Genomic DNA, 27,218 nt, shown 5'->3' on the forward strand with positions numbered 1-27,218 from the left:
AACTCAAAACAAACTCTAATGAAATACTCGGGCAGTAAACACTAAAGGGGACATATTTGGTGTGATTTAAAGAACATTGGACTCGAAGGCCAAATATTTAGCATCTATCGCTGCTTTTTTAAAGACTCGTACTTTTAAAACAATTTCTTTAAATGTATCTAAACTGCATCCAGACAAACGTTTTTCCAAATGTGAATATTTTCTGGTTTTCCTCTTTGGACAGTAAACTGAATATATTTGGGTTGTGGACAAAACAGTGATCGACATTTTTCAACATTTTTTGGGCCTAACAATTAAATCGATCTATTAAGAAAACAGATCAACAGATTAAATCAATAATGAAAATAATCATTAGTCGTATGGATGTGGTGGACAATGATGCAGTTCTCCCTTGTTCGACCAAAGCAATGAAATGCTTGCTGCTTGTGACGGTGCAATAGAGATATGCAGCATATACTCTCAAGTTTATCTAAAATATTGTCTCGTGCTTCTGTAAGTACAAGTTTGTAACCCGTTTCTGCAGCAGAGGAAGCACAAAAAGCCAAAGAGTCAAAGTTAGAGTCACATTCTTGAACATTTATTTCGATGAACATGTTTGACACGGTCTCAACGACTATCCCTGATAACAGCAAACTAGAGGGATGCGAGCCACTGGGAGAAACCTCCACTGTAAGGGCCGACCGCCATGTTCCTCAACTCCAGCCTCGTGGTGGAGTCCAAACTACGGCTGTAACCCTGCCTCTCCTTGAAAACCTCCTTTTAAAAAGAGGCTGCCAAGTTGGAGAAATAATGAACAATCGATGAAAGGAGGGGAGGGAAATAAAGACAATAGCTTTTAAAGTTCACTTCAAATAAATTAGGCAGAATGGTCACTGCACAAGCAGGAAGCCAATGAAAACATGATGCCTGTTAGGAAGGGTATTAGTGCGGATGTGTCATAACTAGACCAATCGTTATGATCATGATCCTACGATCGCTAACGGTGCCTTAAAAAAAGCATCCCAAATAAACTCTTAATGAATGGACTATAAAACCCTTTTCCTCCAGTTATGCTGCAGTATTAGCTGGAACGAGAACATCTGACTCAAACCTCCGTCAGAGCGACTGTGGACGCACCGTGTTCCACTTCATAATGTGAGGATTTACACATTCCATGGAAGGAAACGCAGAAACAGACGACATATCAAGAGCTCACCTGCAATGTAATTCCTATAGTGACCACATGTGTTGTTGATACAAGTCTTAATGTAAAACACAAAGCTTAAAATACAAGTTGTTGTTTTTTCTCTCTTGGAAAAAAGCCCATAAAAATATCTGAAATGTAACAAAATCTGGCCTTTTTTTTTTGAGCCAGTCATGCAAAACCCCAACTCAGTCCCAGGTTTTTAGCTTTAGAACAAACTAGTTTTTTATCTACAATAACTCTCTTCTACATCCCAGGTTTAAATCAGGTCTGTAACTTTAAAAACACAATGTGATACAAACGCAACAGTCAAATGAAAATTAAAAAGTTGAAACTATCAAACAGAAGACGTGAACTCAATGATATATAATAATACAAGTTTTCCTTTAAAAGACTGCCACCGAGGAAGACGATGCTCCTGTACTGTGCGCACGTTGCTTTCAGTCGAGCTTTTTCCCGACAAAAGGGCAGCAGACTCAGAATGACCCGTAACAGCGACGCAAACTGAACATGCCAAGCTGAGGCAGTGACCGAGGAAGCCAAATGGAGTACTTTTTGACATCAGAGAGGGAATTTTCCAGTCCGGGAGCTCCGACAAAGAGGAAGTGAGCCCTGCTTGACTGCCTTGTTCAGTCAAAAGGCGCCCAAGTGAGTTTTTGAGCCAGTCCACCTCCACACAGGTTCTTCAGGAACGACTGCGGTCCTCTTGGGTGCCCACGAGCATTTTACTGTACAGCTTCTGCTGCTCTTCTTTGAAGGTATCTTTTACCTTCCCTCGCTTCAATCCTCCATCCCTGCAGAAGAGTTTGAAATGAGTGACAACAAGCACTGATTAGAGCTACGACAAATAACTAAACTAAACAGAATATCTTTGAGTTGTGGACAAAACATCTTGGGCTCATTCTTTACTATTTTATGGACCAAACAAACAATCAATAAAGAAAACGACAGACAAACTAACCAACGCTAACTTCTTAGTCACAAATTGTAGTCCACGTCGTGTAATTTCAGACGTTGTTGATGGTGGAGTTGTTTGTTTTTAACTTGTTACTGCAGGAAAAGGTCACAGGTGTGACTGATGATCTTAATGACGACGCTCATTAATTGCGGTGCCAGCACGTTAAAAATAGCAACGCGGTCATAATTAATCTTGTTGGATACAGCTGTGACGAGTCAGTGAGGCACCAAATGCTGCTAAAATATGGAAGTTGCTGGAAGATTAAGCTTCACTCACCAAGCCGAAAAAAGGAAAAGTTAATTTTGCACCATGAAATTATATTAAATTATAGCTGCGGACTGAATTTTCTATATTACCGATTAGAAACATGGCAGGACTTATTCTGCTCTTAACGAGCCAGCCACTTTCTCTAAAAGAAATCCAGCTCCAGCGTAACGACTGCAGTGAACATCTCTTCTCTGAATTAGAAACTGGTTTATTTCGAGCAGGGTGTTGACTTTTTCACAGCGGGTAAACACGGGCATTAAGAATAATACTAATTCAGGTTCTGTTACATTCAAGTCAAACAGAGTCAGGGTGCTGCTGTGACGCTTCCTCAGCATGGGTGTAACCAATAATATTCACAATGGCTCTGTAGCGAGCCAAGGTCATTTCACTGGAACCCGGTCATTATTAATATCACTGACTCCAACTGTGCTTTTATTGTGATGACGTGGCAAAATATCTGATAGAGTTTTAAGTGACTTTGTGGTCAGAACGCATCGAGCTGAATGGAAATGATCTTACCACAGGAGGTCGACCAGTCCACCTTGCCTGGCTATGGCGGCCTTTACGCGATTGGCAAACTGTACGGCATCCTCACCCTCCTGTTAGAGAAGAGCGACACGAATATAAAACAACTGGTCAGAGCAGTTATTACTATAAATTTGAGCAGTCTCATTCAAACTCTTGTTGTTTAACGCAGCAAAACGATCGTTTCATTCATCAAAGACAAAAAGATTTCGAGTTGACCATGACGTCTCACCTCTCTGGACATGGGAGGAAGGTACCACACGCTGCAGACGATGGCCCAGCTGCTCATCATACGTAACAGGTAGTTGACCATTCCGAACTTGCTGCTGTTCCAGAAGGCGTCTCCGAATCGGGGGTCGTACTGTGCGGATCAAACACACCAGAATGAATAATTAACACGTGTTATTTCTGTTCTGTTGTTGTTGATAATAATAAAAGTCAACAATGGTTAAAATGACATGTCACGAAGGCTCACTCTCACCTTAATGGCCACAGGGTAGACTGTGGCACCGATCTCAAAGCTGCCCTTCTTAAACATCATAACGGACGTGTTGTTAATGCAGGTGCCTGTGGAATTAAGAGTCAATTTAGAGTCTTGTGGGGCTAAAAAATAATAAAATAAAGAATAAAGTCTTCTCATCTGTACCACATGATTAAACGAGCTCACCTTCTGGGAAAATGAGAATGGGCAGTTTAGATTTATCTTCGACGTGGTCACTCAATCTGCAACACAAGACGTATGAAGTCAACAGACTGACACTTCGATTCAGTTTAAAAGTTTTACTGTGCAACAAGGCTTCGTTCAGACTGCAGGCACGTCGCATTTGCTTCTCAAATCAGATCTTTAAGTCGGACTATCCACGTTGTTATTTGCAAGCGATCAGGTCGGGATTTGTCCAGACGTGGACAAACTATCTGCATGTGTTGCTGCGGTAACAGCCAGTAACTACATTCTCTGGCGACACGGGAAGCAGCTTTGTCTGCGCAGAGGCCTCCCCACCCAAAGTGCCAGCAGACATTCATTATTTCAATGTCTGGCCACAGGCTGTTGTCCTCTGTGTCCCCCACACTGCTCTGCTCGTAGCAGCTCGGCCTCGCTCTGATACACACTCTGTGTTTTTTGCGAATGACGCTTTGAAATCCTAACGAGCTTCCAGACGGAGACGAATCTGTACAAATTTAATTGGAATCGCATTTCAAACCACCGGCAAATGTGGCATGGATCGCTGAAACTGAAAGTCTGAACAAGGCCTTGTAGATTAAGTGTAAAAAAACTATAGAATAACAAAAAACAGGGGTCGTAGTACTACCTTTTGGCCACCAGATGTCTGTCTTTGACTTCGGAGCGTTCAAACCAAACATGTGGGCAGGCCTTGACCATGGATCTCTGAATGACCCCCATCAAGCCGCCGTGAATTTGTCCAACCTGACACAACAAAACATGCAAATATCAGCAAATGTGTTTCCGGGAAGAAGTGTCATCTCAACAGAGACACGGCCACAGAAAAATGTGACCGCAGTGTGTTCTTGTTGTATAGTTACCATGGCATAGCAGCCGTCACTTGCCAGGATGATGACATCGATGGGCGAGGTGTGGTTTGCGACACAGATTCCTCCGTTCTTGGGTTTATTTTCACTGGGAAAGTGGAGACAGAGAAACTGTCAATCTATCTGACATGAATGCACTTCCTGGAGAGTTCATCGTCGACAACGGAAACTCTGTTGAGCGTGATACCAGGTGTCAAAATACTCTTTGATACATTCTTCATGGAAACGTGGGTGCACTTTAGTTCACCGCCTCGCTCACTCTTCTTTTGAGAAACAAAGCAGCCCATGGCGGGTCTGTAACGGGGTTTGACCCCCAGAGCATGCAGGACCCGAACGTACGGATGAGTCCACATTCTAAAAGATAGAGTTACAATCTTAAATAGAGAGAGAGAGAGGAAGACTTCCTATGACACTTGTGTATTTTTAGAGAGGAATACATGTTACAACAGGCCGGGCCTCGACGGCAGACGTTCAGAAAGACACGAGAACAAACACAAACTTTTAAGATTTCAGGAGTTTAATCTCAAATTCAGCCGAGGCTGCACTGCTGCTGAACGAAAACACCACCTGCTGTTATAGATTACGACTGATGGGCAAACGACTGAGCATCAACTTCCTCCTTCACATCCTGTTGCATGTGCCACCCACTGTATAAAACTTGATATATACTTTCATGTTCCTCTTATGCTCTTGTTCTCGATATATAAATGAAAATTAAGCCTCACCGCTTGGATCATCGCACAGTTTTTGGATCCGATGCAGGAGTGTGAAGCTCCAAGCGGTGTGTTTTATGTTGAAAATATGCTTGATGAAGCATGCCTCAGCTTTTATGTATGAGAAAGTGTTCACTCTGGCTCACAGGCCTGCTGTAATATATAGTCTGCATACGCATAGAGTCTCGCCGCAGGCACCGTCCCCTTTCATGCTTACACTCTGGGTTCTCACGTTGCAACTGCCAACACAGCCTGGTTTCTGTTCTGCACAGATAACTCATCTGACATTATGTAATCTCACAAAGACCCCCCCCCCTCCCCTCCGCTCCTGTCACAGCAAGAGGTCTGCGACCGTGTGAACAAGATGAGCAGTGTTTGAGTGCTCTGGGTTTTTCCATGTTAAATACTTCTGGATTCAAATGTGTGATGATTTTACGTCAAACAACAAATTGTTCTCATCTGTTCTGTTTAATTCCATTGTATTCAGAAAGAAGAAATTACAATAGACTATTGTGTGACTTGCTTTTGTTTCTAACTTGTGTGGGTGTGATCTTGTTCATCAGGTGTTGTGGGAAGTGTGTAAGTGGAGAGTGCCCGCATGTTACTGTGGCCACATGCTTTTTGTTGAAACAAGACATCTCTTCAAACGTTCTCTTGAAATGCCTTCACACTCGTACGATTGTGTACAGTTATTTGATGCACGTCAGTTTTATGCTTTGCCAAATGACAGTCAACAAATGCAGAGCTCTGACTACATAACATCTAAATTAAGTGTTGAGTAAATAACCAAGTGGCTTCATCGCCAGAGGTGTGGCCATACGCAGTAACCTGTTACACAATAGGAAATCATGTGAAATATATCAGATTTATCAATATCTTCAGTGGGAACTTGTCGTTTTTAAAAAGGCACAGCAGAAAAAAAACATTGAGAAATTGACCAAGAGGGAAGTTCAGAAGCAGCGTGAAGACACGGTGGCAACACGTTGTTAAAAATAGAGACGCAATCAAGCAGAAGCACAAATCGAATTTAAAGACTGACCTAAAAAAACAAAGTGGCGATGACAAAGAGCCAACGCTCCAAATAACAAAGGTGAAAAATGAATGGGTCTTGTAGGAAAAACCTTCATGTAAGGAGGCAAAAAGTTACCTGTTTTATACCAAAATGAGTGTATATTTACAATATTTGCTTCAAATATACACGTGGCCTTCAGATCGCCTGCAGCATTCACACGTTTTCCTTCAATATTCCATATTTAGTTTTTGTCCGAGTCCACTTGTTGCTCTGAGCAGCACTGCGTTGATTGAAAAACTGGTCCGGCTGCTTTGAGTTCTTTTATAGATTATTGTTTTGTTTCCATTATTTCCATCTGACCTAATGAGACTACACCCGAGTGTTTGCATACACTCTTTTCAGAACTAACTCCCTTTCATGCATCCCGTCTTTATCTGATGAGGACGGTTGAATTTTTCCAGGAAGTCTAATATTACTCTGTGAACAGTTTAGTGTTCCACCGGTTAAAGACTGTCCATGCACAATTAAAGTTACATAACTTTAAATTTAATTTACCTGTCGTGGTAGGTTATAATGGCAGTCAGAGCTCGGACACATATTCTGTAGCACATCAAATGGACTTTCTTGCTCAGAAAGTTTTTAATCCTGCGAGAAAAACAGCGAGATTTATTTAGTTAGTTGTCAAAAACTTTTAGAGATCTGAGCTGATATTTTCGAGCTTCTTGTCGGTCTTACTTTCCGTTCGGCAGCAGCCCGACGACAGAGGTGAGGAATACGAGGAGGCCTACACCGGTGAAGGCAAGTGTTACCCTGAAAGAGAGAGAGAGAGATATGTTTCACATAAATCTTCAACAGAAAGCACTCGTGTCAAACACAGAAAGATGGACTCCACGTTTCCAGTCTTTTCTCTGGTATTTATGTGTAATAATCCGATCCTCAGCCGTAAAACTTTCCTTCTGTGTGACAAACTTTCACTCAGGTAACGAGTAAAGGTCATGAGTAATGTTACCCAGGGTTCCTGCTGTCACTTAAAAGTATCATGCTCTCCTCTGCTCCTCACTGTCTTAACCTGGAGAAGGGGCATATTAGGTTCGAGATGGCAAACAGGTCGACGTAATCTGGATGAACCGATCATCCGCGGGTTGGAGAAGGTGCTGATTAAATTGGGCGAGGATTAAGAGAAACAGAGAGAGGTGAAGGTGTCGGGGCGTTAAACACGGACAAGTACTGAATGAAAGAATCTATTAGCTGGATGAGAGACTACAGCGATGTCTGTCTGTGTCGCGGTGGCCTGATTCGTCTCCTCATTGGCAGTTGGACACGAGCCAGCCGGGCTTAGCACTGAGTCACTGTCCCCGTGCCTGTCTAAGCTGACCCTGAGCGAGGATCTCCCTCTTTAACTCGCCGTGTCGCTTTCTTTAATTTGGTGTCATTTGTTTTGTTCAAGGAAGAATAGGTCATGTTATTACACATAAGGATGTTTTAATGCAGAGAAAAAGTCATATCCAGTTTATCTGTTTTGTGCTTTTGTCCTCTCCATGGAAGAGAAAAACACAATGATTCTTATACACAGCTGATTATACACATTACTGCAAAGAAATACTATAAAAAGCTGTTGACCTGTCACAAGATCAAAAGTAAATTAATGGTAATCAACCTTTTTGAGACTTCTACGAATGAATTTCTGACATGAAGGCTGCACACAGTGTTATTTGGGGCTGCAACTAATGATTATTTTCATTATCGATTCATTCTAAATTAAATCGATAAGTTGTTTGGTCCATAAAAAGTCAGAAAATGGTGGAAAATCTTTGACGTCCTCAAAGATATTCAGTTTACTGTCATAGAGGACTAAATAAACAAGAAAATATTCACATCTAAGAAGCTAAAATCAAAGAATTTGGATGTTTTTCTTTGCTGATTAATTGAATAGTATTAATCGACTAATCGTTGCAGCTCTGGCGTTTTTTTTGAAAGGACAGTTTAAGCCCTTGATTTCAGGTGAAGGGGGCACACTGTGCCTCACTGGGTGCCGCTGTCCCATCACATCACATCAGGAAGGTCCTGGATTGACCCTGCCGGCCGAGCTTGGACTAATTTCTTCAAAAACATTCTTGCTTGGTGGGTTGGAAAGTAAAATTAACCACAAAGGTGAACATGCTGCCCAAGTGTGTATGCGTTAGTCTACCTGCTCCTCGTCTAAAGCCCTCGTATTTGTACTCCAGCCAGTCTAGCCGCTGCTAATCCTCCAAACTCCCAGGCGTCTTAAGACTCAAACCGTGCACAGTTGGCACCGTTTCCTACTTCAGCTAACTCGTCATACAGAGTCACACCACCTCGCTGGGTGGATTTGTGTTTGCTGGACACAAAGATACTTGCCAATGTGAATATTTTGTAACACTGGGCACTAAGCACCAAACACCCTCCCCCTCTCTACTCTGCCGCTTTGAACTCCGCTTGGTCGCGCGTAAAGCCGTCCACCGTGAGCCAGGTTCTGCCTCTTAAAGAAAGCTTTTCCTGGGAACTGTTGGGTCTCTGTAAGCAATATTATAAAGAGTAGAGTGTGGAGCTGCTCTATATGGAAAGTGTCGTGAGTTAACTCAATTAAACTGGTAAATATTTCAGGTTTTAGCACTTGGACTTGTATCAGATACCCTACAGGTGTTAATCTTCAAGTTTGTTATTTAAATCCAAAAGAAAATTGTTGTTAAACGCAAATGAATGGCACAAATTGTTCAGAAGAACATGCATTTTCTGTGTCAGTGTCAGTCACGTTATGATATTACATATTCTGGTGGTCGTTTGTGCAGTGGGGGCTAAATTTCCTTTCCAGGCTCTGTCTCAATATGTTGTGTTTTCCTCAAAAGCATGTGTGGAACGAGTTACTCTAGGTGCAGCTAATACCTGAGAGGCAGCAGGAAGCCGTAGCGGATCAGCAGGCCCAGCCCCCAGAGGACGGTCAGCCTCAGGCTGATGTAGTGGAAGTTGTTGTTGCTGCGGGTCAGCAGATTCCAGGACTCCAACTCCTCGGCGGAGAACCGCTTGGTCACCTCGTCGTCCATGATGCTCTCCACTCCGCGCCGCGCGAAATAGAAGATGTCGGACATCTCGAACTCCGAGGCCGAGTCCAGGTCTCTGTTGCTGCCGCTCCGCCGGATCTCCTTGATCTCCTCCTCCAAAGAGGTGGGCTCCTTGGCAATGATAGCTGGGGCAGTCAAGAGAGACAGGGTGTCAGGGATTCCTCGCCTCCACAAACAAACAAACAAACGAGGAAAAAACAGAGTGACAGCAGCACGTCTTACCATTGGAGTAGGGTTTGTACAAGTGGTGATTCTTCTCTTTCGCTCCTCTCTCTATCCTGAGTGTGGCCCACTACAAAAAACACAGCAGAGGTATTCATGTTACTTCATCAAACATTAAACAGTTTGTTTATTGCGAGGCTGAAACACACGGCCATAAAACTTCTAAACCCAGACGACATGCAAACTACTGAAACGTCCCGCGGTGTTCGTTGTTGTGCTTGTTCACAAAGTTGGGGGAAACACTCTGGGCTTATCTGTGACCACAGCCTCGTACTAAGAAACAAAGCCCACTCCTCGTGCGTCAGTGCGCTCGCGTGTGCTCTGCATGCTCAGGCAGGAGGCAGGCGGCTCGCGTCCAGAGAGGGGCAGGAAAAGTACACAGTGTTCCAGCTGCGAGACAAGTGGGGAGAAGATCTGGAAATGATCGGACTGGATGTGTTTGACTTTAGCCAACAGTCTCAGGCTACAGGACGCGACCACTCCTCGGTTTGTCAATAACAGGGACTCAACTGACAGTCCAACACAGCTGATTGTAGATACACTCATGGAGATACAGCGCTGGTATGGAGTGGACACAGAGATGCTGCCCGAGGCTATGATGATTTCCATACTGCTACTCATTTACATGTTTTATGACTTCAGGCAAACTGAAACCCTTTCCCACTAAGAAATACGTGACAGCTAACATCAAGATAAAAGACATTTTACAAACTTTTTAAACAAGCAAACTTCAGATATTTGAACCCTGAAGGCTGCGATGATTGATCTCTGCCAGTCAAACAGAATAGGCACGCTCATCACCAGATGATCTGGCATTCCTTTTGCAGCTACCTTTTTTCGATCGTGTCCCGACAGGTTGCATTACTGAGTCGACACACCGAAATGCAGACAGTTCTTTGAGTGCAGAGAGGAGCACACATGCTGACATGTGACAGACCGGTTTGCACTTATTTACCCCGTATGGGGGTGTCGCAGGTGTGGGATTACGGCACTAATATCTTAAGTGAGCAGGAAATAGTGATTTTTGTGACGCTGGTGGAAAAACAGCAACATGAACTCTACTTGAACTGGTAGACTCAGGTTCTATTCACGCCCCTTCTTTAACGAATCGAGCCTGTGAATAAAGACAAACAGTAGAAATAGAAAACATCCCTCCGGCTCCTGCACTCCATCCGTCCTTTGACCTTTCCTCTAAAAAAATCGCCACTGGAATCATGAGCTAAGAACATCTCTCGTGTCTCCCACTGGTGCGTTTATTTCTGGCACGAGATCCGCTCTCAAAGGTACGTAGCTGGAACATGATGACAGCTTTACTCGTGAAGATCCGAAAGACCCCGAGACAGCAGCAGCAGCAGCAGGAGAGAAACTGGATAACTGAGTCAAATAAGGGGAAGGAGACCATTAAATGGCAAATACTGCCATGTTGAACGATGAAGGCAGGTGATTCAAACTTTTTTTTTTGTAGGAAGTAAAAAACTGCAAACCAGCGAGCAACACGGCTGACAGTTACTGACACGCTCTGCACTAGAGCCCTACCGAGACGGATACCAATTTTAGCGGGGAATAATTCGCTGATCTGCTGACCGATGAAATGAAAATAGACCTGTGTCAGCTGTGCACCGATATGACTAAGCAAAAGGCACTGAGAGTGTTGCTTTATTCATCAAATACTAAAGGAGACATGTTTGAGAGCTGCTTCGCCTCTTTTTGGTCTCTGCACAGTATCATGAACTCCAGAGCACTCTGCTAGAGAAAGGTTGGAGGGAACATATTTACACAGCGACGCAATACATTGGATAATGTTTACACTGGTATTGATACATCTGCGATGGGCCAATACAGGCCGATTATATCGGTCTGGCTCTAAGTCTGTACCACCAGTTACATAACGAGGGAAAAATGTGGCAGTGATGTTAATCTGACTCAGCCAGTGAACACAGCAGCAGCGGCGGCTGATTGGATGCTGGAGACGAGCACGAAGCCTGCATCTGATCAGCCTCCTGAGATGTGCATGTTAAAAAAGATTTGTGTAGATCTAAAGGGCGGGAAAAAAAGAAGTGCAACAGCTCGAGCAAACACAGGCCGTCCTTGAGGAACGGTGCCAACAACTTTTTTTTTAAACTATAGTTTGTTCAATAACAGGATGTCTGGCGAGAGCAGGAGACAATTAACTGAAGTGGGAGGGTAAGAACTTCACGTCGGGCGTGTACATCATCTTAAACACCGCACAAACATTCAAACAGTTTCTTACCTCAAAGATCTTCAACAGGGTTTTCATGTAAAGACGCCGGATGCCGAAGGACACCCCGAAGATGGCAGGCACGATGATGAAGACCAGCAGCAGGGTGAACCAGACGGTGAAGGAGATGCCGAGGAGGATACACACCAAGTTGTCGAAGGGGTTGAAGAAGAGCTCCATGTTGGGAAGTCGGGAGGGCGATGAACTCGTTAATAAATAGTCGAGGAGGGAGGGAGGGAAGGAAGGGGGGAGGCAGAGAAGATGGTAGGATGGTGGAGGTGTGGGACCTCCACCCTTTTGGCCCTAAGCGGCCCTTTATCTTTTGTCAGAAAAAGGCCTTCATGAAGATAACTTAGGGGATGGAGCTTCTCCTCACACTGGACAGACAATCAGTACAAGTGAGCATGGTGAGGTTGCCCTTTTGGGCAAGAGCATTGTCCATTATGTTCAGCATCAATCCAGGAAAAAGTAGTCCTTGGATGAATAGATGGATGGATGGATGGATGGCTTTCTTTTTTTCTGTGTGTGTGTGTGTGCTGCAGATGTCCTGAACAAATCCTCCAGCTGGTGACAGAGATGTAAACAATGAGACAAAAACAACTGGGAGCACAGCAGGTGGCTCAGGGAGGGCTCAGATCTGCAGAGATGTACAAACAAACACCAAGTCACGACACAATACACACCCTGTGTGACCCACAGCAGCACATGTGGGCTTTAATTTAATTATTAATAATGCAAGGATTTTAAAAACGTATTAAAAAACACTGGTTTGGACACAGAGTTGTGCGTAGAGGAGTAACCTGTAATGTTTTTGGAAAACATCCATGATCCACACATTCACACACTACCAGAGAGCCCGTGCAGAGGCCCTGCTCATCCCGGCTGATGATGCAGCAGGAGCGGCTAACGAAGCGGCTCCATCCCGGTGTGTGTGTGTGTGTGTGTGGATCTACTTTAACCGCCACAAATTCACTTAAATAAAAAACAAAAAGCGAAGCTAGAAATAAGACTGAACGCTGGCTTTGAGCCACACGGTGGTTTTTATTTATTTATTTATATTTATATTCATTTATATAAAAGTGTAAAGTTAGCTCGTGGCCTCCGAAGCTAACCGTTATGCCTCGCGCAGCTAGCTCTCGCGCAGAGTAACCGTCAGCCCGGGTGTTGATGAAACGCGGAGCCGCCTCTCTGCGGCTGAAGCTCCGATAAACTTCTCCCGAACAACCGTTAACGTGTTAATACACCGCAAAAAACCAACCTTTTTTAGCCGCACGTTGTTACGTCCACCGTCCGGTACAGTATAAAAGAGGCGGCGGAGGAGGAGGAGGAGGAGGAGGAGGTGGGGGGTTCTCCGGTCATCAGTTGTCTTTGTCTTGCGGACTCGCACTGTAACTCCACCGGCGGACGACACGGAACGACACGGGCGGCTCGACTACGTATCCGAGACGGCCAACCCTCAGCCGGACACAGCACGGCAACACACGCTGCTGCAACACCGACACCTGTGGTCAAGCGAGGCACTGCACCGATTGTTACATTATTTATGCTCTTTGGCCACTATAAAATAATAATTTATAAAATAATAATAATAATTATATATTCTATATAATTTATCTCTATATATATATATATATCATATTATATATATATATATATATATACTATTATCTAAATATATCTATATATATATATAGAGAGAGAGAGATATATATATATATATATATCAAATGCTATAATAATATACAATAAATAAATAAATTATATTTTTTTCATGCCAGAGTACACGGGGTGTGATTAATATATATATCTATATATACTATATAATATGATCCACCAAAAAAGCCCACTCATGTATACCAATCCAATGTTATAATGTCTTATGTGTCTGTGATTTTTTTTTTTGTTTTTTTTTTGTGTTTGTTTTTTTTTTTTTTTGCCTGTAATGCACTTTTTTTTTCCTTTCTTAACATGGTTTTGGTTGGCCCGAAGGCCAAATGGCGCAGCCGTAACCGCATTTTCCCTTTTAGGGACCATATAAAGAGTTACCTATCTATCCTATCCTATCTATCCTATATATATATCTATCTATAATATTATATATATATATATATATATATATATATCATATATATAATATATATATTATTTAAAAAAACCACTGTTTTACTGTTACTGCTTTTACTTAACTGTTATTTATTTCAAACTAAATTCTTCATAAGGTTTTAGATTTACATATTGCATAGTTCACTGTTACTTGGTTTTTATTTAACTGTTACTGGTTTTATTTAACTGTTATTTATACCTGTGTGTATATAGTGTTAAAATAGGATATCTTATAGGTGTATAGGGTTAAAGTTTTGTTTTCTTGCTATCACTTACTATCTCACTTACCGTTTGGGAGCTGCTGTAACGAAAACAATTTCCCTGCAGGGATTAATAAAGTATGTCTGATTCGTTTTGTTTGTTTTTTTTACCTCTTTTACTTATATTTTATATTTCATGTTTATTGCTGTTTGCACTGGGATAAGAGAGAAACAATTTTAATTATCTGTATGTCCTGTACATATGGCAGCATTGATAGATAATAAAGTTGACTTGAACTTGAAATATGTGTTTTAATATTTACATTTTAAAAGAACAAAAACTAAACAGTGAACAGTGAGAATAAATGATTTAGAACTTACAGGTTATTGCACAGGTAACTGTTGTGTTTAGTTGTTTTGGCGTACAGTACAGTGTTGTGATGGATCTGCAGTGATGTTTCCTGCCCGGTGTAGTCTGTTTCTGTCCCGTTTGGTGGCAAACCGAACCAAACAGTGATTGATGAGCACAGAACGGACTGAATTGGATCAGCAGTTCCTCAGGCAGGTTGAGCTTCCTGAGCTGGCACAGGAAGTACATCCTCCGCTCTCCTGGAAGATTGTGGATCCCAGAAATCTTTCTGTGTTGTCGGTTACGGTGACGGGCCGCAGGGTTGGGCTGTTCCTCCCGAGGTCCAACAAAAAGGTATTACACCTGCATTGTATTTAAGATGCAGCAAATAAAACCAAATATGTAACTGCAGAGCCAGCAGAGGTAAATGAAACAATGAGACACCAACATACTGGAATAACAAAAGCTATTTTTTATTCACACATTTACATACATGTACAGTTTTGTCAAGTAATTTCAGATCTTGAGAAAAGAAAACATACTGAAATATGGCACACCACTCAACCTTTGTACCCTGAATTAATATGCCTATTCCCGCAGGAGGAAAACTGTGTTTCATATTTATAGATAGTGTACTTCGATATGTTATTAGAGCAACTCTGAAAACAAAGTAAGCACAATCATCAGCCATTGGATGTGAGGTTCCAGGCACAGGGATGATCCATAGTGACCCACCACGAAGTGCATCGACCAGTCAGACTCGAGGAGGCGCGTGTTGTCCTCCACTGCTCTGGTGAGAATTATGCATTACTCTCCAGCAGAGCTTCAAAATCTGGTGAGCAAACCATTTTGTGTTTGATGTTCCCCAATACAGACAAGTCACCCGTTCTTCCCTCTGTACCAATAGAGACCAGCTCCTGAGAACGGAGAGTAAAGCACGTCAGAAATGTTCAATTCAAATAGAAAAGTTATAGACACAAACACAGACACTTTAATGAATACACCATCATACCTGAAGGAAAGCGCACGATGCTCCAAGAGACACATCAAGCGTCACGTGTCCCAGTATGAGCTGTACACGGCCGGACTTCCTCACCAGCATCTTTCCCACGAGACCCTCCCGCAGGTCTTTCAGATTGCAGGTGCTCTCTTCAGCTTCCTCTTCCTGTTAAACATCAAAACACTGTTTACCATCAGCCATAACATTATGACCACTGACAGGTCAAGTTAATACTTAATAACACTGATTATCTTGTTATCCTGTCAGTGGGCGGGATATATGAGGTGACATTGACGAGGACTGTGATGGTGGAGGCAGTTTGATGCTTTGGGAAATGTTCTGCTGGGAAACTTTGGGTTCTGCCATTCATGTGGGTGTTACATTAACATGTAGGTCTGATCCATGGAGGTCCCAGGACTTAAAGGATCTGCTGCTAACAGCTTTTGCCAGATACCATAGAACACCTCAGAGGTCTAGTGGAGTCCTGGCAAAAGGGGGACCTACACAACATTAGGCAGGTGGTCATAACGTTATGAATGATCGATTAAAAGCTATATCTACCTGAGACTCTGTTTTCAGTAGCACAGACTGTCCGTCCTCTGACTGAACCTCCGTTTTCACCGGTCTGTGCTCTGTGGTCGGGGGCTGGCCGGGCAGCGAGTCGGGCAGCTGCATGAAGAACAGCTCTTCGCCTTTGCCCAGACTCCACCTGTGCAGCAGATCAGGCAGAACTTCAGGCTCGGGGAGAGGAGGAGGCTTGTAGGTTGACTCCATCTTCTTTATTTCAGTTTCCACCGGTTCTTGTTTCACTGAAAAGCACATGCACGAAAATGTGTATTTTTAGAGGGAGCTCGGATCTTTTAGTTTCATCTCATTGCAAGATATTCACAGAAATGATGCAAGATACCTTCAACTGTAGCCTCCATGGGCTCAGCATCCTCCTCTACCTTCTCAATTTTAACATCGGAGGTGCTAAATTCCTCCTTGAATCCCCATCCCGACACGGCGAGGGGAAGCTGGACAGGGCAGCTCCTCTGTTCACTCCTCAGGTAGGGATCGTCTATAAACTGCATATAGGAGAGGAAAGTTAAAACAACAAATAAAACTACTTAATAAAAGACGACTGACAATAACTGGACTCACATTATCTCTCTCCAGACTGCGGAGAATCTCTTTGGTCTCCTCTTCGGTCTCTCGCTTTTCCTTTTTAATGTTGATGATGGGTGAGGGTCCCACGCTCGGAGCCTCTTTCTCACTCTCGTAGATACCTGTGTGTGACACAGAGATCCACTCAAACCTAAATCAGACACAGTTCTGCTCGTGTGATGATGAAAAGCGATTACCCAGCTGAGCTCCTACCTTTCTTTTTAACCATCATCTCTGCAGGTCCCTGTTCGAAAATAGAGTGAGACTGGATGATCTCTCCACGGCCCCGGCCTCGGCCTCTCTCTCCACGACCTCGACCTCGTTCTCCATCCTTCCTCTCTCTCCTCGGCCCGCTCTCAACTTTTGTTCTGTTATGACAAAGAAGTCACTAGTCAGTCAGGTAAATCTATTTTTTTCTGACATAATTTGTCTCTCAAAGTCAGTTATGAACTCACTCTTCTTTGGCTTTTCGGCCGATAATGTTGGGCGTGAATGTTTTCTGAAAAACAAAAACAAAAAACAGCGAATAAGTGCATGAATAATTAGAAAATTAGGGCAATAATTAGAAACCGTATCACAAATCATTCACTGAATATCTTCTCCAGATCACATTAGTGTTTTTTCACGGAGGAATTACTGAGCAGCTGGTCGTGAATAATTTCCTCTAACACTTCGCGGCGGTGCGAAACAGCAGATTACCTTCTTCACTCCTCCCAGGGTGAGGTCTCTGGATCGCATCGAGGGGAGACGGCCGGGAGAGATGGCGGATGATGATCCTCGGCGGCCAATCATCAGTCCTCTCCCACTGCCTCCGGGGGTTGGCACACGTTGACCGCTGGGGTCAGATGAGCCTGAATCTGCCATCCTAAACTGAAGACACACAGCAAAAGGAATAATAAATATGTTTAAATGCACCAAGAAGAACATTTTTAACGCAGAAAACGTCGTTTAAATCTATTAACCATGTTCTATGTATAGTTTTTTTTAATAATCATGAATTCCCAGGGAAGATTTAGTGGTTTGATGTCATTTTGGACAGTAAAAAACATCAGGTCGCAGACTGTGAGCATGACTGCACACACCGTCGGACTTAAGAACAGTTTTTTACCTGTCTAACTTAAAGTGTAACCGGAGTGCACTCTGCAAAATACGCACCACCAACCATGACTGCTACACAACCTATTCACCTTTATACAGTGTGTAGTACACTTACACATATTTTTCTTGGTCTATTTTGTTAGATTTTATTGATATCACTCCACTTCTTTACTTTAAATTGTATTGTATTTTATTTAAGAGCAGCACGGTGGTGCAGTGGTTTGCACTTTCGCCTCACAGCAAGAAGAGTTACAGGCACCTAATCAGTGAATTGGTGACTCTAAATAGCCCTGATGAATGTGAGTGTGAATGATTGTCTCTGTGTGACCCCGCGACGAGCTGGCGACTTGTCCAGCAGTGATGTGTCGTTCTCGAACGAGCCGGTTCTAAGAGCCGACAAGTGAACGACAAGAACCGACTCCCGTCGGGAAAGAGCCAAATCTTAAGCTGCTCCTGCTCAGAATCCATGCAGGCAGGTTATTTTGATGGACACACCATGGAGCCGATTGCAAGCAAGGACACACTAGGATCATACCATTATGTGAAAGGAGGACAGGGCCTGTGGGCGTAGTGGTAGAGGAGTAAAGAAATGAGAAAAAAAAGAAGCATCATCTGGCTGCATTTCAATGATTTTGGAGACTGCAAGTGAGTGCAGAATTTGTAAAAATGAAAATATCTGTCAGAGCCAGAGACAAAAAAAACAATCTTGCACACTTAATAGCACACAAATCATTCACAATTGCGAAATTAATGAAGAGCCATTTGAGAGCCGGCTCTTCCAAGCCAAAAGAGCCGAATCTTTGAAAAGAGCTGAACTTCCCATCACTACTGTCCAAGGCGTACCCCGCCTCTCGCCCTAAGTCAGCTGGGATAGGCTCCAGCTCCACAAGCGGTTACAGAAAATGGATTTTATTTCTATAGCTTATTTATTTATTTTTAGCGCTGTCGTAGCAGTGTGTAGAGTCCAGGGAGTCTATCCAATACTGTCAAGACTAACTGAAACCAAAAACTGTCAAACTCGTGAAGGTAAGGGTAAAGTCAGAGAAAGTCCTTAGGCGTCATCTGTTCTCACTGGTCTGGGTGTGTGGGCGACTGGATTTGCTTGAGCTAAATTCATAAGGAAACATCGTGTATAAATACATGTTTGTACAGCTAGAGATGCAGAACTGAAGTAGCGGTTGCTAATGCAGTACAGAAACATCTCCACCCACTGCCTGGGATAATGGTCCCGGACAAATAATATTTATTTTTTAAAAACATAAAGATAAAGCATTAAATTGCTGCCTTATGTCTGCGGTTATTAAATTTGTTGTTAACATAAAAACTGCTCTGTGCCCGATGAATTTGCCAGTTTCCAACAGTGTCCAACTTTAATAGAAATAGGCATAATGAGTCACTGGCCTGGGAGCTGATTGACTACAACACATTTTCCTTTTTTGCATGTACTGGAATGCGAAAGGGTGCAACTGTTGCAGATTAATGCAGAATATCATAAGGCAGCGAGACCCATCTCTTAACCCGACTAGACCTCAATAACACGCCTTTTTCCTTCCTCTGTCAGGCCTGGAGCACCAGTCCTATGCTGCAAATTGATTGGTATAAATCTGAATATGAACACAGACAGGCACAGCAGGAGACACATTGATGGGATGGACACCGGGAAAGGATGGAGGAACGTCAGACCCTGTGTTTAAAAGCGGTTGGGGTCCTTGGCTGTCTTTGCGGCTACAGGCGATGAAGAAGTGCGTGGCTCTGGGCGTGTCCCTCTGGGGTCATATCCCCACGCGATGCGGAAGGAGTCCAGGGTCACCTCGCAATCTGATGTTGCAGGGTCGAGAGAGGGCTTTCATTTCTGTCATCTGCCATAAATCGAGAGATAAAGAGTTGGAGCGTTGGAGTGTAATCTAGGAGTGTAATTCCAGGCTGGGCAACAATCTGCTAAAGAGATTAAAATTGTACGACAAAGAGCTATAAAGTGCACTTCAGAAACGCCGCAGCCGAACACCCTCACACAATCCAATTAACCTTTCTTTAGGGATCTGGTCCAAGTTTAGATTCACTGTCCTGCTCTTTCTCCACCTCCTCTCTCCTCCGTGTCGTTGCCCTTAAAGGACATTTCCCATCATTACACAACTCAATAACGCTCCCAGCTGAGCGACTGGCCCTCGCCCCCCCCCCCCACACCCCCATGCATTTCATAATCCACCTACAGCAGTCCTCCCAGCAACCACACGTCCACAGCCTCCCTCAGACTTCTCTTGTAATACTCAAGGAAGGGTCACAACAACACACAAAAAAAAAAACCACCATGGCTGCACCTGGTCCTCACAATTTAACTAAAGTAAACTTTTTTTGTACCCCTTTAAACACTTGAAGTGTCGTGCCATTTTCAAAAACAGCTGAGCAAGTGAACTGCTTGCAGCTCGAGGGGAATCTTGCAGCAGCCTTTATATTTGTTGGGGCAAAATAAAGGGAGGTGTGAGTGCAAGGTGGATGAATGATCAATTTGTCCTCTGTTGCCCATCAGCGGTTCGATCCAGGCTGCTGGCACATGCCCTGATTGCCGGGCTGAGGGCAATCTGTTGGTCAGCCGTGTTGTGTTGTGATTACTGTCACCTCCCCGTCATAAACTGATGATGTGAGTGTCTGAAAGCGTCATCAGCCTTTTCACTCTGAGGCTTAATGCACCCTGTTCCTCTATAGTCTGGCCTGTAATTTCATCCATCCTTAAATTGCTTAATGCAATCATCTCCTCCGGTATCACTCCAGCGATCGCAGTAAAAGCTCTTTTACGTCTCTGCATTCAAACAGCAGCAGCAGCAGCAGCAGCAGCATCTTCCCCCATTTTATAAATCCCTCTCACACTGAGCATATGCTAAATCACAGATGTGCCTAAATAGCAGTTATATGTAACAAACAATCACTACAATGCTCAGTTGCTGTGTGTTTTTTTTTGATCGTACAGCGCCCGCTTTGTCTTCATTGTCTACAGAGTGGGTCTGCTGAGGTGTTCTCCAGTCAGTGTGAGAGACAGCTGGCAGCAGCCTCATTAAAGCCTGTGAACTGTGAATGTGCGTAGCTCGATCAGGCGTGGGGCGGCCAGCAGAGAAGAAGAAGAGAGAGCCTTGCTCACCACAGTGTGTTCCACATCGTTTGTCTTTCCACTGCTGTTCCATTCTTCCAGTTCTACCGTCTTTTTTTCTGAGATAGAAACGGGGCAATAGAGAGAGAGAGGAAGATCCTCACGGACAAAGTCATCAAAGCCCGTTTTCTGTCGTGTGTGTTTCAACTTTTGGTTCGAACACGTGTGAACACAGTTCAAAGCAGGTTTCCAGTACCATTCACACAATCCCATCGTCCTGATTTACACCGCTGCAGCATGTAAAACATCTTGAGCCAATTTATCTCTGCTGCAGAACCAGCTCTGATCAGTCCCAATTAGGGTTTTACTAATAATCTTCTACATAGTTGTGCAGACGGGGCTTGGGTTACACTACAGAGATGTTTTTTCTCTGGGTGACAGCAGCATGAAAGAGATGCTGCTGCCTTCATGCAATAGAATATGGCACAGAAAACAGCTCGCGCGTCCAATCTTTTTTATTTTTCTTTCCGGGAGAAGACTTTAACTTTCGACGGCTGCACCAGGGAGGAGAGAGATGCCAATTTCCTCAGTACATTTTTCAAACTGTGTTCATCACACAGTGTGAAACGCTGAGAAAATACTGTCAAAGTTACAAAACACAAACATCAGAGGATTGTGTGACTAATAATCGTTTCATGCGTCACCCACCTCTGCCACAATTAATGAATGTAATTGAGGGAAAATGAGCAACGGTGGAGTTACAACGAATCTATCAGAGCTCGGTCGTCGGTGAAATGGCATGTGGGAGGGATGTGATAAGCCCCTGAGTTGGCACTGATGTCCTCACACATCACACACTGTGCAGATCAACAGAATAACATGCAAATCAGAGTCGTGTCTCACAACCTCCAACTCCGCTCATCATGGTGCACGCAAATAAAACATTCTGATTGTCCACATTTCATATGTCTTCTAATGAGAATTCCTTACTTGTGTGAGGCGTCAGATGATTGTACTGTCTCTCTCTGCTTCTTCTTCTTCTTCTTCCGCTTCCACTTTCCTCCTCTGACCGCAGTTGAGATAGATCCCACAGGAAAACTGATTAGGAGGTGAGATGAAACACACAGACTCCTCTCTGTCCTCTCCTCTCCTTCTGTTTCCCTCGCACTCTCCGTGTCACACAAAACACTCTAACCTCCCTCCCTACCCTCTCTCCTCCACCTCCCCTCCCCGTCTCTTATCGCTCTGGCTCTGAGGATGATTTTACTTGACTCACGCAGCCACACAGGATGAATTTTTTTTTTTGTAAAGCTAAAAGAAAAACAAAAAAAAAAAATTCAATTTTTCCAGCTAAGTGTGAACACAGTGAGATACTCAGTCAACCTCGCAATCACGCACAACACATCACTCGCCATTTAGTTCCAGCCCCGGAGGCAACAACTCCACACACAGGCTCACACTCTCTAATACAGAGTGAACATTAGCTTGCTTGCATAAATGTCAACTCTCAGATGGGAGACAGTAATGGACACGAGAGCGGAGAAAAAAATTGATTTTATTTACACGCTCGGCTGCCTAAAGAGATATGCTTGATGTGGTCCCCAGTAAATTACATAGAGCACCAGCAAGACCCTCAAAAAATAACAATGCCAACTGTTATGCCATGGACTAACTGCTGCACCACGTCCCTCCAGCCCATCCGCAGGCGAGGGATGCCACTATTAAGTCCGAGTAAGCAGATTCCACTGCATTCATTCAGAGGGATGTTTATGTATTGTTTCAACCTGATACTGACTTCATTAGAGATTAATGTCCATAATCTGCTGCTAAAACATGCTCTGTTGTTGCATAGAATAAAACAACAAGGGATGAGCTGATAGCAAAGCGACCGTCCTCTCACAGACACTTCATATTTGTGTTTGAAAAATGACAAAGATATATCGCCGTATTCCACGGCTGTGTGCGGTATTGAAAGCTTCATTTCTTTCCACCCAGCCACAGATAAGTGATACCTCAGAGTGTAATTAAACTGAAATCATCCATCATTAGTCAGTGCCTCTGTCCAATAACCCTCGTCGGCTCCAGAGGTGGCTGGTTTGTTAGAGAAGGTCTGTCTGGTTGTTGAGGGGAGAATTTGACGGCATTACATAACTGTTTGTGACGTCCCAAATGAAAGGGACGATATCGCTTCCACTTCAAGGATGACTGAGCATATGTTAACTTTTTTTTTTTTACATAAAATTGTATGGATTTATTCATCACCTCTGCAATATCAGCAACCAAACCCCAAGGTCCCGCACTAGATCAGCAGACCAGAGCGCGCCAGGTTGGAATGGGATGTCTGGCCTACAGGCGCCGAATTGTCAGAAGCAGCGCGGCGCTGGGATTCTATTTCTCCTTCTCTTCCTTTGGCGGAGACGCACGAGGGTTCCCAGAAAAAGCAGACAAACAGACATTTGACAGGTGTTTTCAGTTTATGGGTAACAACAATTATGTGACTTGTCAATCAATTGTGATGAAATATGTCTGCAGTAAATTATTCGATGTTGTGACATGAACTAGATATTGTCTTTTATCTGTTGTCCTCATGATGAAGCAGGAATGTTTTGTAATAATGACCGCTATATTCTGATATTATTTGGCTTTTCCACCTAGAGAAGTGAAATAGTGAGAGCTCTGCTGTTGGTCATGTAAAAAGTTTCTTTCAGTATACTAGGTCGGTCTTTTTGAAAGAATCAATAGATCTGCTCCAAAAAAAGATTTCTATGGTATTTTTGAGATATATTTAAAAAGACTGCTGTAGTTCAGTCAGTTGGCCTCGATCGTCAGTCGACTTACTTGTGGTGCACTTTTCATCTAAACCAAAAGTAACACAAAGTGCTTCACAAATGAAACAGCACCACTTGACGACTGGTGATAAAAAAAAGGACGCCTCACTTTAGGGTGTTACTAAGGCCACCTATAAAGGACCCGAGGGTTACAGAGTATCAAAGGTGAAAAGCAATCTGATAATTGGGTCAGACCAGACATTTAGAGCTTATAGACCATTGAAAGGAAACTAAAACTGACCGTGAAGCAGACAGGTAGCCAGTGCAGAGACTTTAAAATAGGTCTGACGTGTGCAGCTGAGTTTTGGGAGTAACGTAATTGAGCTGTGTTCTCCTGAGAGTCGGAGCATTACAATAGTAAATCAGCATGTAATAAAGGTGTGCATTCGTTTCTTGTTCGCTGGGTTTATTGCCAGTGCTTGTTTTGCATTCACTGGCTTCGAACCAAAAAAAAACAAAGAGCTGCTTAATAGTCTCTGCCATCCATAACTGCTCTAAACTCTAAAATGCAATTAAGAGCGTCGACTTGCCCTGAAAAATACAAGTAAACCTGTAGAAACAATGCAAGGTTACTCTGTTGATAGCTAAATTATAGACGAATTGCACAGTGTGCTTTATACATTAATCGGCACCATGTAGGCTATAATATTGTAGATTATTTTTATCAGTTGGCACTCAAAGCGGCCACTTGGTTAATTCTGCTAACTTTAACCCTATATAATTTTGAACAGGTTAGTTATATAACGATTCTGCCTCAGTACAGTTGTCATGAACGGGGAAATTAGCTACAGAGACAAACTGGTTTTTTTTGTACCAGGCTGTAAACATGTTTATTTCTGCTGAGGAAGTTGGACATTTAACGTAGGGGCTTATTCCCGCGTATTCAGACAGGAACGGGGAAACCGGCAACTGGTGTGTGGGACTGAGGGGAGCTGAGGAAATAACTTTATTTCAGCTTTACAAGAGGCCGGTGCTCGCTCTCTGGTTATGGAATACGCTATTCCTCTACCAAGCCCGCTCCTTTCTTTCTCTCTTTCGAAGTCAGAGTTTAGTCTGTGAATCCACCTGGATAGTCCTCTGCTTCAAGACATTTCAGACTGTCTGTGTGTCTCTAAGTGTCTGATTGGCTGGTGCAGCGTGACGTGGAGCTCCGGTTTTCCCAAAGTTGAATCTGGCCAACCGGTTTCCCTGTTCTGTGTGAACGTGGCCTTATGCAGACTGACTCACTTCCTGGAGCAGCCTCGAGTGGACGTTTGAGGAACTGCAGATTTTTGGCCTTCACACCACAGAGTCTGCCTGCTTGATATTCAGTAGCTGCTGCTTAGAGGTATAATACAAGAGTTTATCCTGTATATTAAATAATGTCAACTAGTGTAACTATGCACACTGATTTCTTTATATATGTGGATTTTTTTATGCAACATTATTATTTTTTGTGAATTACACCTGTAACATGCACATGTACAGCCTAGATGATGCTGTGTCCATCCATAGAGAATTTTAGATTATTTTTAAATTTGGTGCCTTGTTTATAAAATGTTCATGGTTTAGCCTTTCTCCACTACGTGACTTTGTGTATACTCGCTCAGTCAGAGCTCATTAGAGTCCTCCAGAATATCCGCTGTACCAGATTGTACCATAGCTCGTCACTTGCATTTGGGCATTCACCTCGTGACGATATAAAGAGCTGCAGCTCACGTAACATTTAAAAGTCTGCTAAGGATACTCAGCTCTGTAGCCACTGACATTTAGTGAGTGTGTTTTATGTGCTAGTTGTGTGTAACTTTGTATTTTGTATTTGTGGTCCTGGGTGGGTTTTTTTTGCAAGACCTTACAACTCCTAGCTCAGTATGGCTGTGTCTCTAGGGAGTTAACTGGTTTGTATAACTTCATATTGTGTATCAAAAGCATACTGGCAGGTTGTAAATCCCGGGTAGGTCTTGACAAGTGTGTCCTTTTCCATCTTTCAAAGAATGGGTGTTTTTTTTAAACGGGATGGATGAACTGCTGCAGCTCTGCGGCAGTTTTCTCTCTACATCTCACCTGCAGGTTTTTTTTTTACATTTTGTTTTTTTTTGTTTTGTTTACATCTTGCTCCTCTCCTGTCCCCACCTTGTTCAGTTGAAATCTAACATTGAAATCATACTTTGCACTGTTGTGTTATTGGCTGTAATGTGTTTTAAATTGTGTCTGCAGATGGAGACTGACTCACTTCTGGAGCCAGCCCGCGAGTGGGACGTTGAGGAAACTGCAAGATTGTTGGCACTGGCTGCAATTGATATGCAGGTAGCTGCTGCTTCGAGTATAATACAGAGTTTTATCCTGTACATAAATAATTGCACTAGTGTAACTAATGCATACAAATCTCACATTATTTCTTAATATGAGGAAGTTTTTCATGCACATTATTATTGTTTTGTAATGAACCTGTAACGTGCACATGCACCGCATAGAAATCATACTTTGCACTGTTTGTTATTGTGCTGTAATGTGTTTTAAATTGTGTCCCTGCCGAAGGGACTGCAGATAGAACAGAATAGATCTTTATTGTATTGTCATGTGTCACAGGTACAAACGAGATTGAAAGGCTTCTAGTCAGTCAGTGCACATAAATAAAATCATAGCGGTAAAGTGACTAGAAAGTGTTAAAATAACTAAATATAATAGAATAAAGATCCTGAGACATTAAAAGTACATAAATATAAAATTAAACATGCTCAAAACAAAATTAGATACTAAATTTGCTAAAAGGAGCATACACCCATTACGTAAAACATTAAAACATTGTGTTTTTGGCAGCATTCACAGTGACTATTGCATTTGGATTTAGATGAAAAGTAGCTGCAGTACATCAAAGTAACCCTTTATGTTTAATTCTGTGCACGGTCCCATTAAAAAATGACAACAAACGAGGATGAACATGCGCGTGGCTCCCTGCGCAGCTCTGATGCGCGTGAAACACACCGGCTGCTGACGCTGCGTAGTGTCATGGCGGTGCCGTGGTCAGAGACCAGCACCGATACTTCATGTGAATGGTGACACGAGTCTGGGATCAACATCTACCGAGACACCCGAGCGATCAACACGGAGTGTGTGTGTGTGTGTGTGTGTCGGTGCGAGCGCGCCCGCGTTACCGGCACGGCACGTCGTTGTTCAACGCGTGTTTTTCGTGTTTGGACTCGGCCACGTGGTTGCTGGATTGCTGCTGTGTTGTTGACGAGAAATCCTAAAATATTAAAAAAAGAAGTCACGGTGAATAAAACAGAAAGTGTCGCCAGCTGTTTGACTGCATGTTTAAACCCAGAGCCTGTCACACAGAGCAATAACATTAAAAAGTTTTTTCTGTCTACTCGTCTAAATGACGCAAATTAGAATGACTGATAAAACAGTCACGTGTTCAAAATCGTTTAAATGACGTAAAAACCATGGACATCACGTGCTGTGCTCATTAAAACAGCATTAAAGGTCCAGTGTGTGACATTTACAAGATATAATTCATAATCTTGTTTTCCACGTGTGCATATCACCTGAACGTGTTATATAACTTCAGACACTGCGGGTCCTCTCACATGGAGTCCGGCAGTTTCTACAGTAGCCCAGAATGGACAAACTTAAACAGGATGAGGGTTTGCAACCGAGCAACGACACGTGATAGATGTAACGAA

General features: G+C 43.2%; 2 protein-coding genes across 3 annotated transcripts in view; both read right to left on the reverse strand.

Annotated features, from left to right (window-relative positions):
- Window positions 1–555: 555 nt before the first annotated feature.
- On the reverse strand, window positions 556–13,208 carry LOC104935319 (glycerol-3-phosphate acyltransferase 4). 2 transcript variants are annotated; one of them, XM_010751142.3, is made up of 13 exons: window positions 13,006–13,208; window positions 11,760–12,384; window positions 9,509–9,578; window positions 9,111–9,411; window positions 6,942–7,016; window positions 6,762–6,851; window positions 4,476–4,569; window positions 4,244–4,359; window positions 3,601–3,656; window positions 3,415–3,500; window positions 3,166–3,294; window positions 2,928–3,007; window positions 1,869–1,977 (listed from the first exon to the last, which is right to left on the reverse strand). In XM_010751142.3, the coding sequence occupies exons 2-13, from the start codon at window positions 11,925–11,927 to the stop codon at window positions 1,869–1,871; spliced, it is 1,374 nt and encodes a 457-aa protein (XP_010749444.1). In that variant the 5' UTR covers window positions 11,928–12,384; window positions 13,006–13,208. The 2 variants fall into 2 exon arrangements, with proteins under 2 accessions (XP_019110949.1, XP_010749444.1); XM_019255404.2 differs by lacking the exon at window positions 13,006–13,208 and having other exon boundaries at window positions 556–1,977; window positions 11,760–11,927.
- A 1,640-nt stretch (window positions 13,209–14,848) lies between these two features.
- Window positions 14,849–27,218, reverse strand: part of polr3d (polymerase (RNA) III (DNA directed) polypeptide D) — a 30,206-nt gene continuing 17,836 nt past the window's right edge. Inside the window, exons 2-9 of the mRNA XM_019255397.2 lie at window positions 17,245–17,415; window positions 17,001–17,044; window positions 16,759–16,913; window positions 16,543–16,667; window positions 16,307–16,466; window positions 15,961–16,208; window positions 15,412–15,564; window positions 14,849–15,316 (exon numbers count right to left, since the gene is read on the reverse strand). Of these exons, the coding sequence (XP_019110942.1) occupies window positions 15,200–15,316; window positions 15,412–15,564; window positions 15,961–16,208; window positions 16,307–16,466; window positions 16,543–16,667; window positions 16,759–16,913; window positions 17,001–17,044; window positions 17,245–17,409 (1,167 nt within the window). The 5' untranslated portion in view covers window positions 17,410–17,415 and the 3' untranslated portion in view covers window positions 14,849–15,199. The remainder of the gene's footprint in view (window positions 15,317–15,411; window positions 15,565–15,960; window positions 16,209–16,306; window positions 16,467–16,542; window positions 16,668–16,758; window positions 16,914–17,000; window positions 17,045–17,244; window positions 17,416–27,218) is intronic.

Source organism: Larimichthys crocea, chromosome III, assembly GCF_000972845.2.
Source record: "Larimichthys crocea isolate SSNF chromosome III, L_crocea_2.0, whole genome shotgun sequence".
Classification (NCBI taxonomy): Eukaryota; Metazoa; Chordata; class Actinopteri; family Sciaenidae; genus Larimichthys; species Larimichthys crocea.